At 47.3% G+C, this 16,201-nt stretch overlaps 1 protein-coding gene across 17 annotated transcripts in view; it reads right to left on the bottom strand.

Moving 5' to 3' along the window:
- Nucleotides 1-16,201, bottom strand: part of MTMR3 (myotubularin related protein 3) — a 1,335,997-nt gene that overhangs the window by 747,243 nt on the left and 572,553 nt on the right. For all 17 annotated transcript variants that reach the window (XM_078667211.1, XM_078667215.1, XM_078667214.1 and 14 more), the window contains one exon: nt 6,842-6,938. In XM_078667211.1, coding sequence (XP_078523337.1) covers nt 6,842-6,938 — 97 coding nt within the window. The remainder of the gene's footprint in view (nt 1-6,841; nt 6,939-16,201) is intronic.

Raw genomic sequence — 16,201 nt, 5'->3', positions numbered from 1 at the left:
GGAATCTGGCAGCCAAGTAGTGGCTGACTGAGAGAGCAGGCACCCTTACCATAAAGGGCTTTGGGGAACAATACCAGGGCCTTAAACTTGATCCTTTTACTCATAGGTAGCCAGTGTAATGCCTTAAGATACGGGCCATTTGGGTCCTGGGCTTGAGCCTAAGGACAAGTATGGCCGCGACATTTTGGACCAATTCAATGCGCTGGAGGAGATTACCTGGAAGGCCCAGATACAAAATATTTGGGTAGTCCAGTCTGGAAGTAACCAGAGCCGGGTCCACAGTTTTCCTGGTGTCAAGTGAGAGAAGAGGTAGAAACGTTCTCAACAGAAGTAGCATGCCAAAACATATGCCCACTACGGATTGAACTAGAGGTCTCAGAGAGAGTGCTGTCAATATAAATGCGGATTTTTTTTTTTACCGTGGATTGGGCTGAGAGTGGCGGAGAAATCTCCTCTGGCCACCAATGTCTCCAGTCCTCCATGGACAGAGAACCAAAAAAGACAATTTCCGATTTACATTTCAGTTGGTTCCTATTGAGCCAATTAAATACCTTAGTGAGGCATGATCTAGTCCTCTCACCATCCAAATTCGCTCTCTTCTCTCAGGTGAAAATGAGCTGCGTATCATCGGCATATGATATTATTTTGGGCCCACCAGCGTCCACCAGAGATGCGAGGGGTGACCCATATGGGTTGAAAACAGTGGGCTTAGAACAGAGCCCCGAGGGACCCCCACTTTCAGATTGGGCATGGGGAAGCAAAAGGAGGCGCCCCGATTTCCTGGCTTCTGTCCTCAAGAAATGATTTAGATTTACTTTATTGTACAGTTAATTAAAACTCACAATATAAAACGTACATCATTAAAATCGTTATGAGCTTAAAAACGCATGTATTGTTAAAGGAAAAAGGTATTTAAAGCCATATTAAGTTATCATTCTCGATTACAGTGTCTCTAACCCGCTTGTGAAATTGAAAGTGTGAGTCAATGTACTCTGCGTGCTTTGACTTGGCGGGACCATGGCAGACTTTTTCTTGATTGGCGAGTTATTACATGCTGTTAATCACTGCGCCGTGTGGTTGAGTAAGTTCAAGTTTAAAATTTGTATAGCGCACTACTCACCCAGAGGGTCTCAAGGCGCTTGAGGGAGGGGGGTACTTTACTTATCGAATATCCAAGTTTTTAGTTGTTTTCTGAAGGAGAGGTGGTTCTGTGTAAGGCGGAGGTTGGGGGGGAGGGATTTCCAGGTCTTGGGCGCTAAGTAGGAGAAGGATCTTACCCCCATGGTGGATCTTTGGATGCGTGGAATTGCGGCGAGGGCTTGATTGGACGATCGAATTTGGCGGGTGGGGGTGGGGGTGTAGAAGGACAGGCGTGTGTTGAGGTATTCAGGTCCTAGGTTGTAGAGGGCTTTGTGTGCGTGGGTGAGGAGACGGAACGTTATTCTCTTGTTGACGGGGAGCCAGTGGAGGTCTTTCAGGTGACCGGAAATGTGAGCTTGGCGGGGAACGTCTAGGATGAGTCTGGCTGAGGCGTTTTGGATGCGTTGGAGTTTTTTCTGTAGTTTGGCTGTGGTTCCGGCGTAAAGGGTGTTTCCGTAGTCCAGTCGGCTTGTGACCAGTGCATGGGTGACCGTCTTTCTTGTTTCGGTGGGGATCCAACGGAAGATTTTTTTGAGCATACGTAGGATGTTGAAGCATGATGATGATACGGCGTTGACTTGTCTGGTCATCGAGAGGGAGGAGTCCAGGATGAAGCCCAGGTTACGTGCGTGATCCGTTGGTATGGGTGCGGTTCCCAGGGCCGGTGGCCACCATGATTCGTCCCAGGCGGAGGGGGATGATCTTAAAATGAGGACTTCCGTTTAGTCCGAGTTCAGTTTTAAACGGCTGTTCTTCATCCACTCGGCTACTTCTTTCATCCCTTCGTGTAGGTTGGTTTTGGCGGTGTTTGGGTCTTTGGTGAGGGAGAGGATCAGCTGGGTGTCGTCTGCGTAGGAGATGATGTTGAGGTTGTGTTGGCGCGCGATGGATGCGAGGGGACTCATGTATACGTTGAAGAGGGTGGGACTGAGAGATGATCCTTGTGGTACGCCGCAGATGACTTCGGTGGCCTCTGATCTAAAAGGAGGGAGCCGGACTCTCTGGGTTCTTCCGGCGAGGAACGAGATGATCCAGTCCAGTGCTTTTCCTTGTATTCCGATGTTGCTGAGGCGTTGTATAAGGGTGCTATGACAGACTGTGTCGAAGGCTGCGGAGAGGTCAAGTAGAATGAGGGCAGCTGTTTCTCCGTTGTCCAGTAGGGTTCGAATGTCGTCTGTTGCTGCGATGAGGGCGGTCTCGGTGCTGTGTTTGGCTCGGAAGCCAGACTGTGAAGGGTCGAGGGATTTGTTGGATTCGAGGAAGGCGGCGAGCTGACTGTTGACGGCTTTCTCGATGACTTTGGCAGGGAATGGGAGGAGCGAAATGGGGTGGTAGTTCTTAAGTTCAGTGGGGTCTGCTGTGGGTTTCTTCAGGAGGGCGCTGAGTTCGGCATGTTTCCAACTTTCCGGGAAGGTAGCGGAGTTGAGGGAGCAGTTGATGACTTCTCGGAGATGGGGTGCGATAATGGAGTCTGCTTTGTTGAAAATGCGGTGGGGACATGGGTCGGTTGGCGATCCTGAGTGGATGGTGTTCATCAGGCGGATGGTGTCTTCTGTGGTGATTGGGTTCCAGGCGTAAAGGTTGTTGGAGGGGGGTTTTAGTTCGGAGGTGGGTGGGGTGGACTGGTCTCCAAAGCTGTTATGTATGTCAGCGATTTTGTTGTGGAAGAACGAGGCTAGAGAGTCGCAGAGGTCTTGGGAGGGAGTGATGTCGTTGGTGCCGGCGGTGGGGTTGGTAAACTCTTTGACGATGTTGAATAGTTCCTTGCTGTTGTGGGCGTTGTTGTCGAGTCAATCCTTGAATGCTGATTTCTTGGTGGATCGGATCAGTTGGTGGTGTTTGCGGGTGGCGTTCTTGAAGGTGGCCAGGTTGTCAGTGGTAGGGTTTTTACGCCAGGCCTTTTCGAGGGTGCGACAGATCTTCTTGGATTTCTTAAGGTCATCATTGAACCAGGGGGCTTTTTTGCTGCCTTGCTTCATTTGGTGGTTTTTCAAGGGTGCTAATTCGTCCGCGCTGTTGGTGATCCATTGTGTGAGGTTGGTGGCTGCTTGGTTTGGGTCCGATGATTTGGCAGGAGGATTTTGAGTAAGTCTTGTAGACACAATATCAAAAAACTTTGTCAGTCTACAATTTAACTGGACCTCTTCTGGTCTGAAGCATATCATCACGGCTTGTCTGCAGCTTGTTACACCTTTTTGATTCCAAAGTGATCGAAATAGGGCGCGCCTTATGTCTATCAGGTTAGGGCAGATACAGATTATGTGGATTAAATCCTCATTCCCTGTTTTGCAAAGACGGCAAAGATGTTCGTCTGGCCTCCTTTTCCATGGTGCCAAGTGAGGTAGAATTGGTAGAATTCCGAAACGCAGGTTTAGAAATGTATCTTTTGTCTTCCGCGTTCCTCAAGAAAGGAAGCTAACCATGCGAGCGTAGATCCACCTATACCAAGATCACTCAACCTCTACAGGAGCCAGCCATGTGGGACCGTATTGATGGCCGTCAACAGTTCCAATAAAATAAGGATAGCTCTACCACCTTGGTCCAGCTTTTCCTTTATGTGTTCGGTAACTTCCAAAACAGCCATTTCCATACTATAATTAGCCCTGAAGCAAGATTGAGTAATGTGCAGGAGATTAAGACTCTCAGCGTAGTCCCAAATTACTCTATTCACATACTTCTCCAGCGCCTTAGAAAGAGCAGGAAGAGGAGAAATGGGCCTGTAGTTAGCAAGCACCTTCGGATCAGCAGAGGGTTTTTCTCAGGAGCGGAAGAATTTTCACATGCTTCCAGAAGGAAGGCATGATGCCCGTTGGGAGAGATGAGTTCCTCACCTTATTGACCACCAGGTTAATGACCACGGCAACAGAGGCCAGTAATTTTGCTGGATACGCATCAACGGGCGAGCCAGACTTTAAGCCCTTCAAAATCTCGAGAAATCTCAGGCTGCAGAAAAGTTATCTGCAATAGTGCAGAGGATTGCCAGGTGGGACACTCCATGGCAGGATCAGGCCCCGGAGCATGGTCACCCGCAGGCCCCTCTGAAAAGGATTCTTGGATCGTAAATCTTTTCATGAAGGAACAAAGCCAGATGGCTAGTCCATTGAGCAGAGTGCGAGGACTCCTTAATGGCAGCCTTAGGGATCATGAACAACTTCACGATATTAAAAATATCCATTCCCTTATTGTTGGCGGTTTCGATATTATTCTGCAGATAGTTTTTCTTGGTGGCCTTAACATGAATATAGTGAGATTTCAGAGCCGCCTTATAGACCTGTTTATCCTCCGGTTTTTAGGATTTCCGCCGCTTCCTCTCCAAGCGTTTACATGCGTTTTTGACTGATTCTCAGAAACTCTTTCAACCATGGAGTTGAAGGGCTAGCCTTCTTGGAAGTGTGAGTTATTAGAGGGGCTAATGCATTGACATTCTGCTTTAACCAGGATTCAAGAGCAAGTGCATTCACTTCGGGGTTGCCGGACAGCAAGGTGACTGAAGCTTCAAGAGCGTTCTCCAGGGCTGGAAGAGGGATCATAGCCTGGGCTCTGTACTTATATTCCGCCCTATTCAGAGAAGTCTGGGCGTCGGTCCTGGTGTTAGGAACCCAGGGCACCTAATGTAAAGCGTTAGAGATCGTGGGGTGAGCCTCAATGCCTCTACTGTCTCTTCCGGCTCCCAGTCTCAGCAGGACCCGGCATTGCTCCCACACGTAGGGAGCCAAAAATGCTGCTCCCTTTGTGGGAGCAATTCTGTCATCCATTTTAAAGAGATGTGAACTTCGCTCCCAGCGAGTGGGAGCAGAGTTAGTTTGATCTCGCCTAGCAAGAGTAGTGAAGGCTCCAGCCAAGTGAGAGCAAACAGCTATGTTCCGGGGGTGGCGGTCCCCAGAGTCATTATTAGCTCCTTTGTTTATGTAGAGCCTGTCCCGGGAGAGTGAGAATGTATGTATCTGAGTGAGTGAGTGTGTCAAAGATGCTCTTCCATAACTTACTCCTACTGCTATGAACGTCCCCAAAAAAACAACTTTCTAGATCCCTCCATTATTATTTTCAATCCAACTAACATGTTACCCGCTCAAATTATTTTCATATTTCCCTATACCACTAACCCTGTTTGGGTTCCAGAGTAGCATGATATCCTCAAAAAAGTGCTTCAATAACCCATCAGGGGTAGCAAGTGCTATAAAAAATGCAAACCCTTTCCTCTTCTATCCTACCACGATCCTCTTTCAGTCCAAATAAACTCACATATCCACCGCTCAAACTAATTTCATATCTCCCTATACTAATTCACCACTAATCCTCTCTGGGTTTTGGCGTAGCGTGCTACTCGCCAAAAAAGCGATTTAACACCTCGTCTGGGGTGTAAACGCTTTATAAATGAAATTACAATTAGAGTAGCCTTGCATGCAGCCCATAAGATACCTACAGAATGCACTGAGTCACCATTGTTTAGGAAGTACTCCACTATTTTGTCGGCTGCTTCTTGGACATTGTCCGTATCCTAAAGGTACCGCGCAACGAGCCTCCACATTGGACGTATTGTAGCACCCGGGGAACCTATGTGTAATAGTACAGGGGCGTGATCTTATATCCCTCATGGAAGAATCTGTCCCAGAGTGACCAAGAGGATGTCTGTAGCAGACATAAAAAGTAAGTCAATACATGCGCGAGTGAGGTGGGTAGCCAATGTGTGGGTATGTTGCCACAATCTGGGATTCTAAAGTCTCCCAACGTCACGTAGCCCCAGGAAGCCAACCCAGCCCTGCAAAGACCGGGATCTACTACAAGGCACCTCTCATGGGGACCCCGTGTAATCGACTGCAGGGTCTAGAACGGTGTTAAAAACCACTCCAATTATTGTAAGACCCAAAGAAATGGAAAGGGGTCAGAAAGGGGTCCAATGCCATTGGTTGGGGGGGCATAAGCACATAGAAGGTTCAGCGGTCGGCCCTTCACCACAACAGCCAGAGCAAAGTAGCGTCCCTGGGAATCCACCCATGTCTTTTCATATAATTCTAATAGAACTGTATGGTGTCTACTAGCAGGGTATTCGTTTTAGAAGAGGTATAGAAATTATTTTTAGTTTTAATGCACATCACAGAAAAATGGTTGCCATTGGCACAATGAAAATGTACCATTGGTTTTAAATTACTGTAACCTGAAACCATTGTTTAAACACATAAAAATGAAAAAGAATGGAAGGAATAAAAACACTGGCAAAGTAAAATACTGGCCCATCAGCCCTGAAGTGCACTTCTATTTAGGCAGATGTGCTCATATGATCAGGCACAATGACCATATTCACAACGCAAAGGCGCCAATCACTGAAGTGGGGTGACCTACTGCCCCTTGTTGCGTATAGTGGTGGGCAGACACAAAATGTAAATGACACCTGAAAGGTCAATGGAGGAAGGGAACTGACCCAAAGCCCCTCTATGTATGTATGTTTTATTTGTTGTATTACATTAGGTTTGCATTAAAATTAAAGCTGTCTCTATGCCAGACATAAAAATAAAAAATACATATTTAAATTAAAGCAGTGACCAGACCGCTGTAAAATTTGGCATTCTTTTGGATGTGCCCATTCTAATCGAAATTCCAAATGAAAAAGCTTTGTGATGTGGTTGGACAGTGGCATGTTGGCATACCAACCAAAAAATATTTGTTCACAAAGTAAGACTAAGGACATTTATATAATGCTCACCTATACTTCTCATTGATGTTTGAGATTCGCCAGGCATTATTCATATCAAAACCCATCCTTTCGACCTCATTCTTAAACCTGGACGAGACATGTTCACCTAAGAAAAATAAAATAAACATTAATATTTAGATAATACTCTCTGGAACTAATTGCCTTTGGACGATTTATTTATAAAAAAACACATTCAGTAGCAGAATTAAATAAAATAGCTATAGAGGTTCACTGCTTCATGCAGGTGGCACCGTACAAACCTTCTACTTTCCCCAATGATTTCAGGACCAGAAATCAAGAAGGTTAAGATGATTCTTCCCAGCAAAATTTTCAATCAATATAAAATCTTAATTCAGAGGTTTGTATTTTGTTAAAAGTTAAGTTACGGAGATGGTCATAAATTGAGTGAACAAAAGTTCCAGTGAGAACTTTGGACCAAAGTAATAAGGGACTTTTTTGGTACACTATTCTTTAAAGTTCATTATAAACTACTGTCAGTACACAAGAGCTGAGAAGGCGAAAATACATCAAAAGATTTAGAATTTTTACTTATGTGCAGCTTCTATACACTATATTGTCCACCCATGTACGGGTGGGGACCGCGGTCTCTGAGCATTTTGACATCAGGAGAGGCACACGTCAAGAATGCCTGCTGTTATTTGCTATAGCCATAGAGCCCATGGCCGAATGGATTTGTATTGATGTGCCGGTGAGGGACAGGGATCTCAGATAGAATCAAGTCATACGCTTATGATGCATTGATATTCTTGACCGATCCGAGACCTCTCTGGTTCCAGGATGCTTCAAATCCTTCATGTTTTTGGTGAGACATTGGGCCTCTCCATTAACCTGGCCAAATTCTCTTACGTATCCCCAGAATCATGACTGTGTGTCCAATTTCCAAAGGTTATGCATAGCTTCCGATATTTGGAAGTATAAATTGCATACATGGCCTTAACAGCATGGGAGATTAATGAGTGAATGCCCCAAATATTACACCCGGGAAGCAAAACTTCTTCTGGAGGAGTTAGGAGACCATAAGTCTCTGATACACGATATGTTAGACTCCTTTGCCACACTATGTGCGACCTGAGAGTGGGATTTTGGGGCCCTTATAGATGAGGAATGGGCAGAAGCCAGAGCATCCCAGAGGTACACGGCAATCGTAATGCGCCTCTGTTTGATACAACTGAAATACCTCCAATAGTGCATCTTAAGTGACGTAAACTAAATGGGTGCGATTGCGTCTCCCTTCTGTCTCCGCTGCCAATCGTAAGAGAGTGACTTTATGCATACCATATGGAGTTGTCAAAGGATAAAAGCTTACTGAAAAGGGCTACTCTCCTGTTTGGGCTGTGTGATAGGGTGGCCCATACCACAGGAACCGAAACTGACTATATTCCACATCACTGCAGACGCTGTAGAAGGACATTATACAAAAACATTGTTGTGGTTGGGACTTACGCTGGCTAAAAGGGACACCGCTAGTAATTGGAAGGCAGGCACACCGCCCTCGATTGATGAATGGAAAAAAGGTCTTGACTGGTGTATGAGCAGAGAACATTCAGTTTATGAGACATGGGGTTGCCCCCAAAAGTGCATAAAAACTTGGCAATTATGGGCGGATTATAGAGGAATCACCATTAGGCGGAGGGACAATCATGCAGCTAATTTAGAGACCGGAATTTGCATGTATGGTGGTTAATGATGCGGAGGCAGGCTGGGCGAGTTAGTTCTCTGCTTGTGTACGGGAGCGAGAGACATAAGGGGGGAATGCATTGCACCTTATTGATATGATACTATGTACATTACTATACAAACCAATAAAATGCGCCCACCCCACCCCCCCCCAAAAAAAACAAAATGTTGAATTTGAAAAGAATTCTGAAACGTTACCGAAAACGTTAACAAGATATCAAACATTGGGAATAGCAGAGAGCTCAGGAAGCAGATTAAACGCAGTTCAAAAATAACGGTCTTTCAGTAAGTTGCACACTATGGGATAGTAGGACAAGCTGGTTGGGCTTGTACTCTCAGTGGAGATTTTCCTCTTTCTGATGCCTATCTAGTATCTTTATTTCTGTCCTGTCCCTTTCCTATTTTTAAAGTAGATAATTAATATACTTTTTTTTTGTTTTTTAGACTACATTTTAATGTTGGACAGGCTAGGTTTAAAAAAAAATTGGATTTATACACAGCGATTTCTCTTCATAAAAGTAACTTGAGATTCCATACAAAACTACAATGTGGAGATAGTCTGTGTTTTTTCAGTAATGCCCCAGTTCATTAATCTGAGTATTGTCTTCCTTACCACATGAGTTACGTAGTGAGCTTCAGCTCCACACCAGAACACTCCAAAGCAAATTAGCATCCCATGCCTTCCATCACTCCCAAACATGGCCGATCCTCATCACCCTTGACCCAGTATAAGGGGGTGGGGGGCGAGCCACCCCACTTCCTGTAGAACTACCAAGCCCCAACAGCCATATGAAGCTGATAGCCAAACATGGAGGGAGGGATGGGAACACGTGGCGAGGAAGATTACCGGTAACTAGCGGGGGCTAACCTCCTTGTTAGTCTTCCTCGCCACCAGAGTTACGTAGTGAGTGCATACCCAAGCCCGGCGGCTTCATGGAAACTCACAAGAATCCATAGACAACAGGATAATGCAAAACAGTAAGTTTAATCCAAAAAATAAAACAGTTGGAAAACAACCAGGAAGAAGTAGGGGAGAGGATGTAGCATTACGGCTTGAGCGATCGACCACAAATGTGGCAGCAAAAAGACGCAGTATGTTCCAAATACAGCAACACTGCCCGGACATCCAACAGTGAGAGAACAGAATCCACCCCAGACACAATGACCGGAAGGAATGTAGGCAACAAAACCTCTCGGAAATGGTTGACAACTGATGGGACATTGGGAAGAAACTTAGGATCCGGACTCAACACAATACAGTCCGGCAGGACCCGCAAGAACAGAGGAGAGCGTAAAAGGACCCCAGATCCCCAATCCGACCAGCAGATATGATGGGCACCAAAAATATCACCTTCATGGTGAGGAACTTGACGTCCATGGACCCCAGGGGCTCAAACGGACCGTCCTGAAGGGCCAGCAATACCAATGCAAGATCCCAGGATGGCCCAAGGCAAATTGCCCTAGGACATTGCAGAAAACAACTTCGAAGCAACCTGACCACCAAAGGATCCAAATCGTCCAAAAGAGGACTGCGGAACGCCTGGAAGGCTGCCCACTTAGCCCAAAGAGTAGAAGGGGCCAGGGCCAGGGCCAAGGCAAAGCCATATGAAAGGAAATCTAGCACCCTCATTGGATTCACAGAAACAGAGTCTAATCCCTTAGAAACACACCACCACGAATAAGACCCCCAATGGAGAGAATACAACAGAAGTGGAGCCGGGCGACGGGAGCCCTAAAGCAACTCCACCACCTCCAGGGAGCAAACCCGAGACAGCAGGCTCATCCTTTCAAGAGCAAGGATCTTGAAGATGAAGACGACACTGAATCCCCACTGGAAGCGGATGGCCCCGCAATGGGTAAGGAAGATCCGGGATCGCCCAGTACACCTAGACGGCCATCTCCCTCAGTAAAGGGAACTAAGGGCAATAAACCCAACAAGGCACCATCAACAGAACAAATGCCTGTCCTGGTGAATCTTGCACAGAACTTGCGCAATCAAAGGTATTGGAGGAAAGGCGTAAAGCAGAGAGCCCTGCGAACTGAACGACATTGCATCCAACCACCAAGCCCTCTTGCAAGGGAGGAGGGTGCAGAAGCAGGCAAGCAATGAACTCGTCTGCAAACAGATCCACCATTTGCCACCCAAATAGTTCATGCAACAGATGGAACATTGCCTCCATCAGGGAGATAGAAGCCATGGGAGGAAAGACCATGCTCAGGTGATCCCCCACACAGTTCTCCTTCCCCAGGAGATAGACCACCCTGAGTGACAACACCGTCACCTCTCCCCAGGACAGAAACTCCTGTGCAAGGGAGCAAACCCTGCAACCCCCCTGGTGATTGAGGAAGCCCATCACCACCTGATTGTCTGTCCAGACTAGAGGATGATGCCCCCAAAGGGCTAGGGCAAACTCCAGACATGCCAAATGAATGGCCTTCATTTCCAGGAAGTTGGACAAGCAACCCGCCTAAAGGCGATCCCACCGACCCTGCACAGACCAGAAATCCATTGACAACCCCCCTCAGCCCCCCTCCAACCCCACTTCCCCCTCCTCCAACTCCCAGCCACTCAGGCTGGCATCGTTGTAACCACCTGGGAAGGGGGCACCAGAAAAGGAAGACCCCTGGAGTCATTGGACTCCACCAACCCAGATTGGACCGAATCTCAGGAGACACTACCACCGGCAGATTGTAATTCACGGAACAAGAAGCCCACTGGGACAAGAGATGGTTTACCAACGGGTACAGATGAAAACAAGCACAGGGAAGCACATTGATAGTCGCAAACAACAACCCCTGAACCCTCAACCACTCATGGACAGGGGCGGAATCCAAGGCCAGGAAACAATCTAGGTTCCTCCTGAAAATTGCCCTCCGCTCTGCAGGCAAGAACACCATACCGTTGACCATGTCCAGGAGTCCCCCGATGAACACAAAGTCCTGGGTAGGATCCAGATGGGACTCCTTGTGGTTGATCAGGAACCCATGACAGCCCAGGACATTGCAGACCAGCCAATCATCAAGGAACGGGAATACCGGAATCCCTTCCCTGTGTGGGATCCCACAGGGACGGGAAGACCCTTGGTGCAGAAGACAAGCCAAAAGGGGAGTACCTGGAATTGGAAGTGCTTGTCCCTCACACAAAACCGGAGAGCATCGCTGAGATGAAGGGTGGAAAGGCAAATCAAGGTAGGCATCCAGCAGATCCAGGGAAGCCACCACTTTCCCCGAATCAGTAATGGAAGAAGAAGTTCTTGCAAAGAGAGCATCTTAAATTTAACATGGGGGATAAAGGAATTTACCCTCTTTAAATCTAACACTGGACACAAGTCCCCAGAAACCTTTCACACCAGAAACAGGTTAGAGTAAACTCCACGACCCCTCTGACAAGCCGGAACTGGAAGAATGACCCCCTTGTTGAGAACATCTTGAATGCCTGCCAACAGTCCCTCCTATTTTGCGTGGCTGAAGGCAGGGGTGTGTGAATAAAAGCTTCCGTAGGAAGTAAAAAAAAAATTGAGTAGTCTTCACGCACTATCTGCAGAGCCCACTAATCTGAGATGTAGTCCTCCCAGGTCTTGATGAAAATCGACAGATGCCCCCTACAGGAGTGCTGACAGCCGGAACAAGAGGACAATCCGGAATTGGATGCAGGGGTTGAATCAGCCTGCCGTGACCAGATTTGGTGGAGAACAGAGTGCCCAGCTGCGACCCCATCCTCGAAAGTGCATGCCCACCCTTGGAGTAGAAGTAGGAGCAAAAGCCAGCTTGGGATCAAAGAAGGAGCTCTAGTGAAGGACAGACCTGTGCCAACAGCTTCCTGCCCTCAGCAGGCATTTTCACCATATCCTCCAGGGAGGAACCAAACTATTTTGTCCCTGAAAAAGGGATCCTTTTTTTTTTTCTTTAATTTTCTTTTTAGATTTTCGTACAATGCCAAATAAAGATGTCATACATTACAGTGTCACAGTGATCTAGTTCCCAATCACCATTCATATACCTCCCACCCTCTGATTTATACAGTATTTCGGATGAATCTCATACAATGAGAAGCACACATTTAGATATCGCCAACTCATATTGTCCGATATTTAGCATTCAGTACTGCATGATGCAATGTCCATATAGAGTTATAGACCAATTACCATAATCTACACACTTCTAACCGCAGGAGTTCATGCAGCCATTCCAGCATCATTATCAGTATCTGATTCATCCTGTCGCGCTAAATATGCCTTGAAAGGCCCCCAGATATCTTTGGGTCGGGATGACATTGGCAGCAATTCACCATATGTAGTGTGTTGCTCTTGACAATATAGCAAATCCGCCATCCACTCCTTAAATTTCGGGGCCCGTCCTCGTCCCCACCTGCATGCCACCCTCCATTTAGCTAACAATAATGACATAGCTATGAATTTCCGGTGTAGCAGAGGTATCTGTGCTGTGTACTCCAACAATGTGATCAATGGGTCTCTCTCTAGTACACTCCCAGTCATGTCACCCAGCGCCGCTAAGACTTCCTCCCAATATGCTAGTATGGACGGACATTCCCACGCTAAGTGTAGGAATCCTGCTCCCAATGGTCTGCATCGCAGGCACCTATCGGTATCTACCAAGTTAAACCGCAATTCCCTCTCCGGCGTATAATATAATCTGTTCAGGTACTTATAATGTAGAACTCTCAGCCTACAAATGGAAGAGATTTGTGTTGTCTGCCCAGAACAATACTGCCACTATTGTCAGTCAATTCCCGCCCTAAGTCACTATTCCAGTGCTCTCGTGACCTACTGCTTAGTCCCGTCCTATGCATTCTAATACTGCTGTAGAGCTCGGAGACAAGATGTTTCCCCTGTGCGGAACTTAACATCTGATGTAGCGGTATAAGGCATGCTGGTTCGTGGGGGAAATCTGGAAGAATGACCCGCATCCCTTGCCTGAGTCGAATATATAAAAAAGTGTCTAAAGGCGTGGGCTGCAGACCTGACATTAATTGGTCGAGGGACCAAAATTGTCCATCTTGGAAGAGATCTCCCCATGTGACAATATTTGCACGCTTGCACAGGCCCTGAAAGTCTTTTTCCTGCAACAGCGATAGATCAGGATGATATGTCAACGGAAGCAGCAGAGAGTAAAGAAGAGGCATCCCGAGCAACGCTACTATCCGGTGCCATGCATCCACCGTACTGGTGACAGTAGTAGGTGGCGTCGCCCACTCCCCAAGAGGTCCCTGTATTATACCATTCAGTGGGATTGGGTCGGCAAGCCAGTCCCCAGCAGCTATCTGGGGCATGTACCGAGGAGGGTGTATCCAATAGTGAGCATAATGAGCCAGTGCACTTAGATAATAGACCTTAAAATCGGGCACATCAAAACCCCCCTGTTCATAAGGCCTCGTTAGTACTGACCAGCTAAGCCTCGCCTATTTTCCCCCACATAACAATCTGAGAAGTTCAGAGCGTAGCGTTTTTAAAAAAAATATACCCGGGTCATAGGAGATATTGAGAAACAGATAAAGAAACTGAGGCAATACAACCATTTAATGAGAGAGGCTCGCCCGGCAATCGAGAGGGGCAGCGACAACCATCGAGTAACATTAGCATTGAGGCGCGTTATGGCCGTACCATAATGCGCCCGAATAGTGTCATCTTTGTCCCTGGTCACTTGAATACCAAGGTACCGCAGCTCCGAGTCACACCACTTCAGCGGAAAGTCAAGTGGGAATTGTCTTACTGCCGGTGTAAGAGGGAATACTTGGGATTTTCCCCAGTTAATGCTTATGCCAGACAATCGACCAAACCGAATAAATTCCCTTAATATAGGATTAATGTTCTGTTGTGGGTCTCTAATATAAAGCGTAATATCGTCCGCATACAGCGAAACTAGGATTTGTCGGAGGCAGCATTGAAACGCTTCATCCCGATGTAATTGCCACAGACTACAGGCTAGGGGGTTCTACTGCTAGGGCAAAGAGGAGGGGGGATAGCGGGCACCCCTGACGAGTGCCCCTGGAGATGTTTATGGGCTGGGACAAGTGACCGTTGATCAGTACCTTGGCCATAGGGCGATGATACAATAAGGCCATCCACGACAGGTACACCTCAGGAAATCCCATCCTACGCAGTACCCCCAATAAATAGTCCCACTCCACAGAGTCAAACGCCTTAGTGGCATCTAAAAAGACTGCGGCGAGCGGGAACTCCGGCGCCACATTTTGGAGTAGTGAAAACAGAGTTCTAAGATTATGAAACGTAGCCCTTCCGGGCACAAAGCCAGACTGATCAGGCAGCACCAACTTATCTAATAAAAGGGATAGCCTATTGGCAAACACTTTTGCCAGTATTTTCGTATCACAATTTATCAAAGACAATGGTCTGTAGGAGTCACAGGACTCCAGAGGTTTACCAGGCTTTAGCAAGGAAGTAACTATCGCCTCTCTCATCGTGGCGGGGAGCACTCCCACTTCCAAGGATTCCTCGTAAACCTATTTTAAGACAGGCGCCATAATATCAATATAGGCCTTATAAAATTCGTCCGGAAGGCTATCCGATCCAGGCGCCTTCCCATTTTGTGGCTGCATTATAGCCTCCCTGATCTCATCTATCTCGAACGGATGACTAAGGAACATACGTAGCGTGTCCCCCCCCCCATATCAGTTCAACGCTATCCACAGAGTCCCTATTCCGGGTAAAGAAATCTCTGATCTCCTCACCTAGCGCTTCTCGAAAAACTACATCTAACAGGGCTGTGGGTTGAAGGCGCCAGCAGGGTCGAGCCCTATCATATCCCGGCAGTGACAGTGTAACCTTGACGGGGCAATGATTTGAAAAAGTTCGGGCCAGGTGTACAAAACTACTGACAGTTGGCCCAAGACCTCTGGTAAGCAAGCAGTAGTCTATGCATGCCCATGTACCTCTATGTGACATGAAGTGGGAACCCTCACGCTGCAGTGGATGATTGTATCTCCAGCTGTCAATCAGCCCACCTTCCTTCATTATTCCCTGCAGGGCCTCCCGCGCCCTAGTATAATGCTGTGGGCCTGTGTTGGACCTATCTAAGTGCGGATCTAGAGCCACATTAAAATCACCCCCCCCCCCCCAGATAATATGAGTCGACCCAATCGCCAGAATCTTGCCCCATATGTTAGTAAAGAATTCTGGGCAGTCCACATTAGGGCCGTAACAATTAGCCACTGTAACCGTATCTTTGCCCAGGCGCCCCCAGAGTATGACATATCTCCCTTGCGGGTCTTCCAGTACTCCCATACGCTCAAAATGTATACCCCCTACTACAAAGTATGGCTGTGCCTCGGGCATAAGAAGAATAGGAGGAAAACATCCGACAGCTCGCCCAGCGGCTAGCAAATGAAATTGTGGCTCTGGGTGCTATATGGGTCTCTTGCAGAAGCGCTATCTGAATCTGCGGCCTATCCAGGTAAGCTAAAACCTTTCTCTGTTTCCGTGGATCCCCGAGGCCTTGAACATTCCAAGAAAGTACCCTAAGGGCACTAACCTCCTCCCGCGTCATGAAGCCAGTAGCCCATCCTTTGACCCACATGTAATATATGTGTGTATTCCATTTCCCGTGTATACGGCAAAACAGTAATGGTGGTGTGCATCCTCCTTCCTGTATCACTGTGACAATGAACATCCCCTGTTACCCCTATCCCCTCCC

This window comes from Lissotriton helveticus, chromosome 11 (assembly GCF_964261635.1).
Source record: "Lissotriton helveticus chromosome 11, aLisHel1.1, whole genome shotgun sequence".
NCBI lineage: Eukaryota > Metazoa > Chordata > Amphibia > Caudata > Salamandridae > Lissotriton > Lissotriton helveticus.
This window is presented reverse-complemented; position numbering and strand designations above follow the sequence as displayed.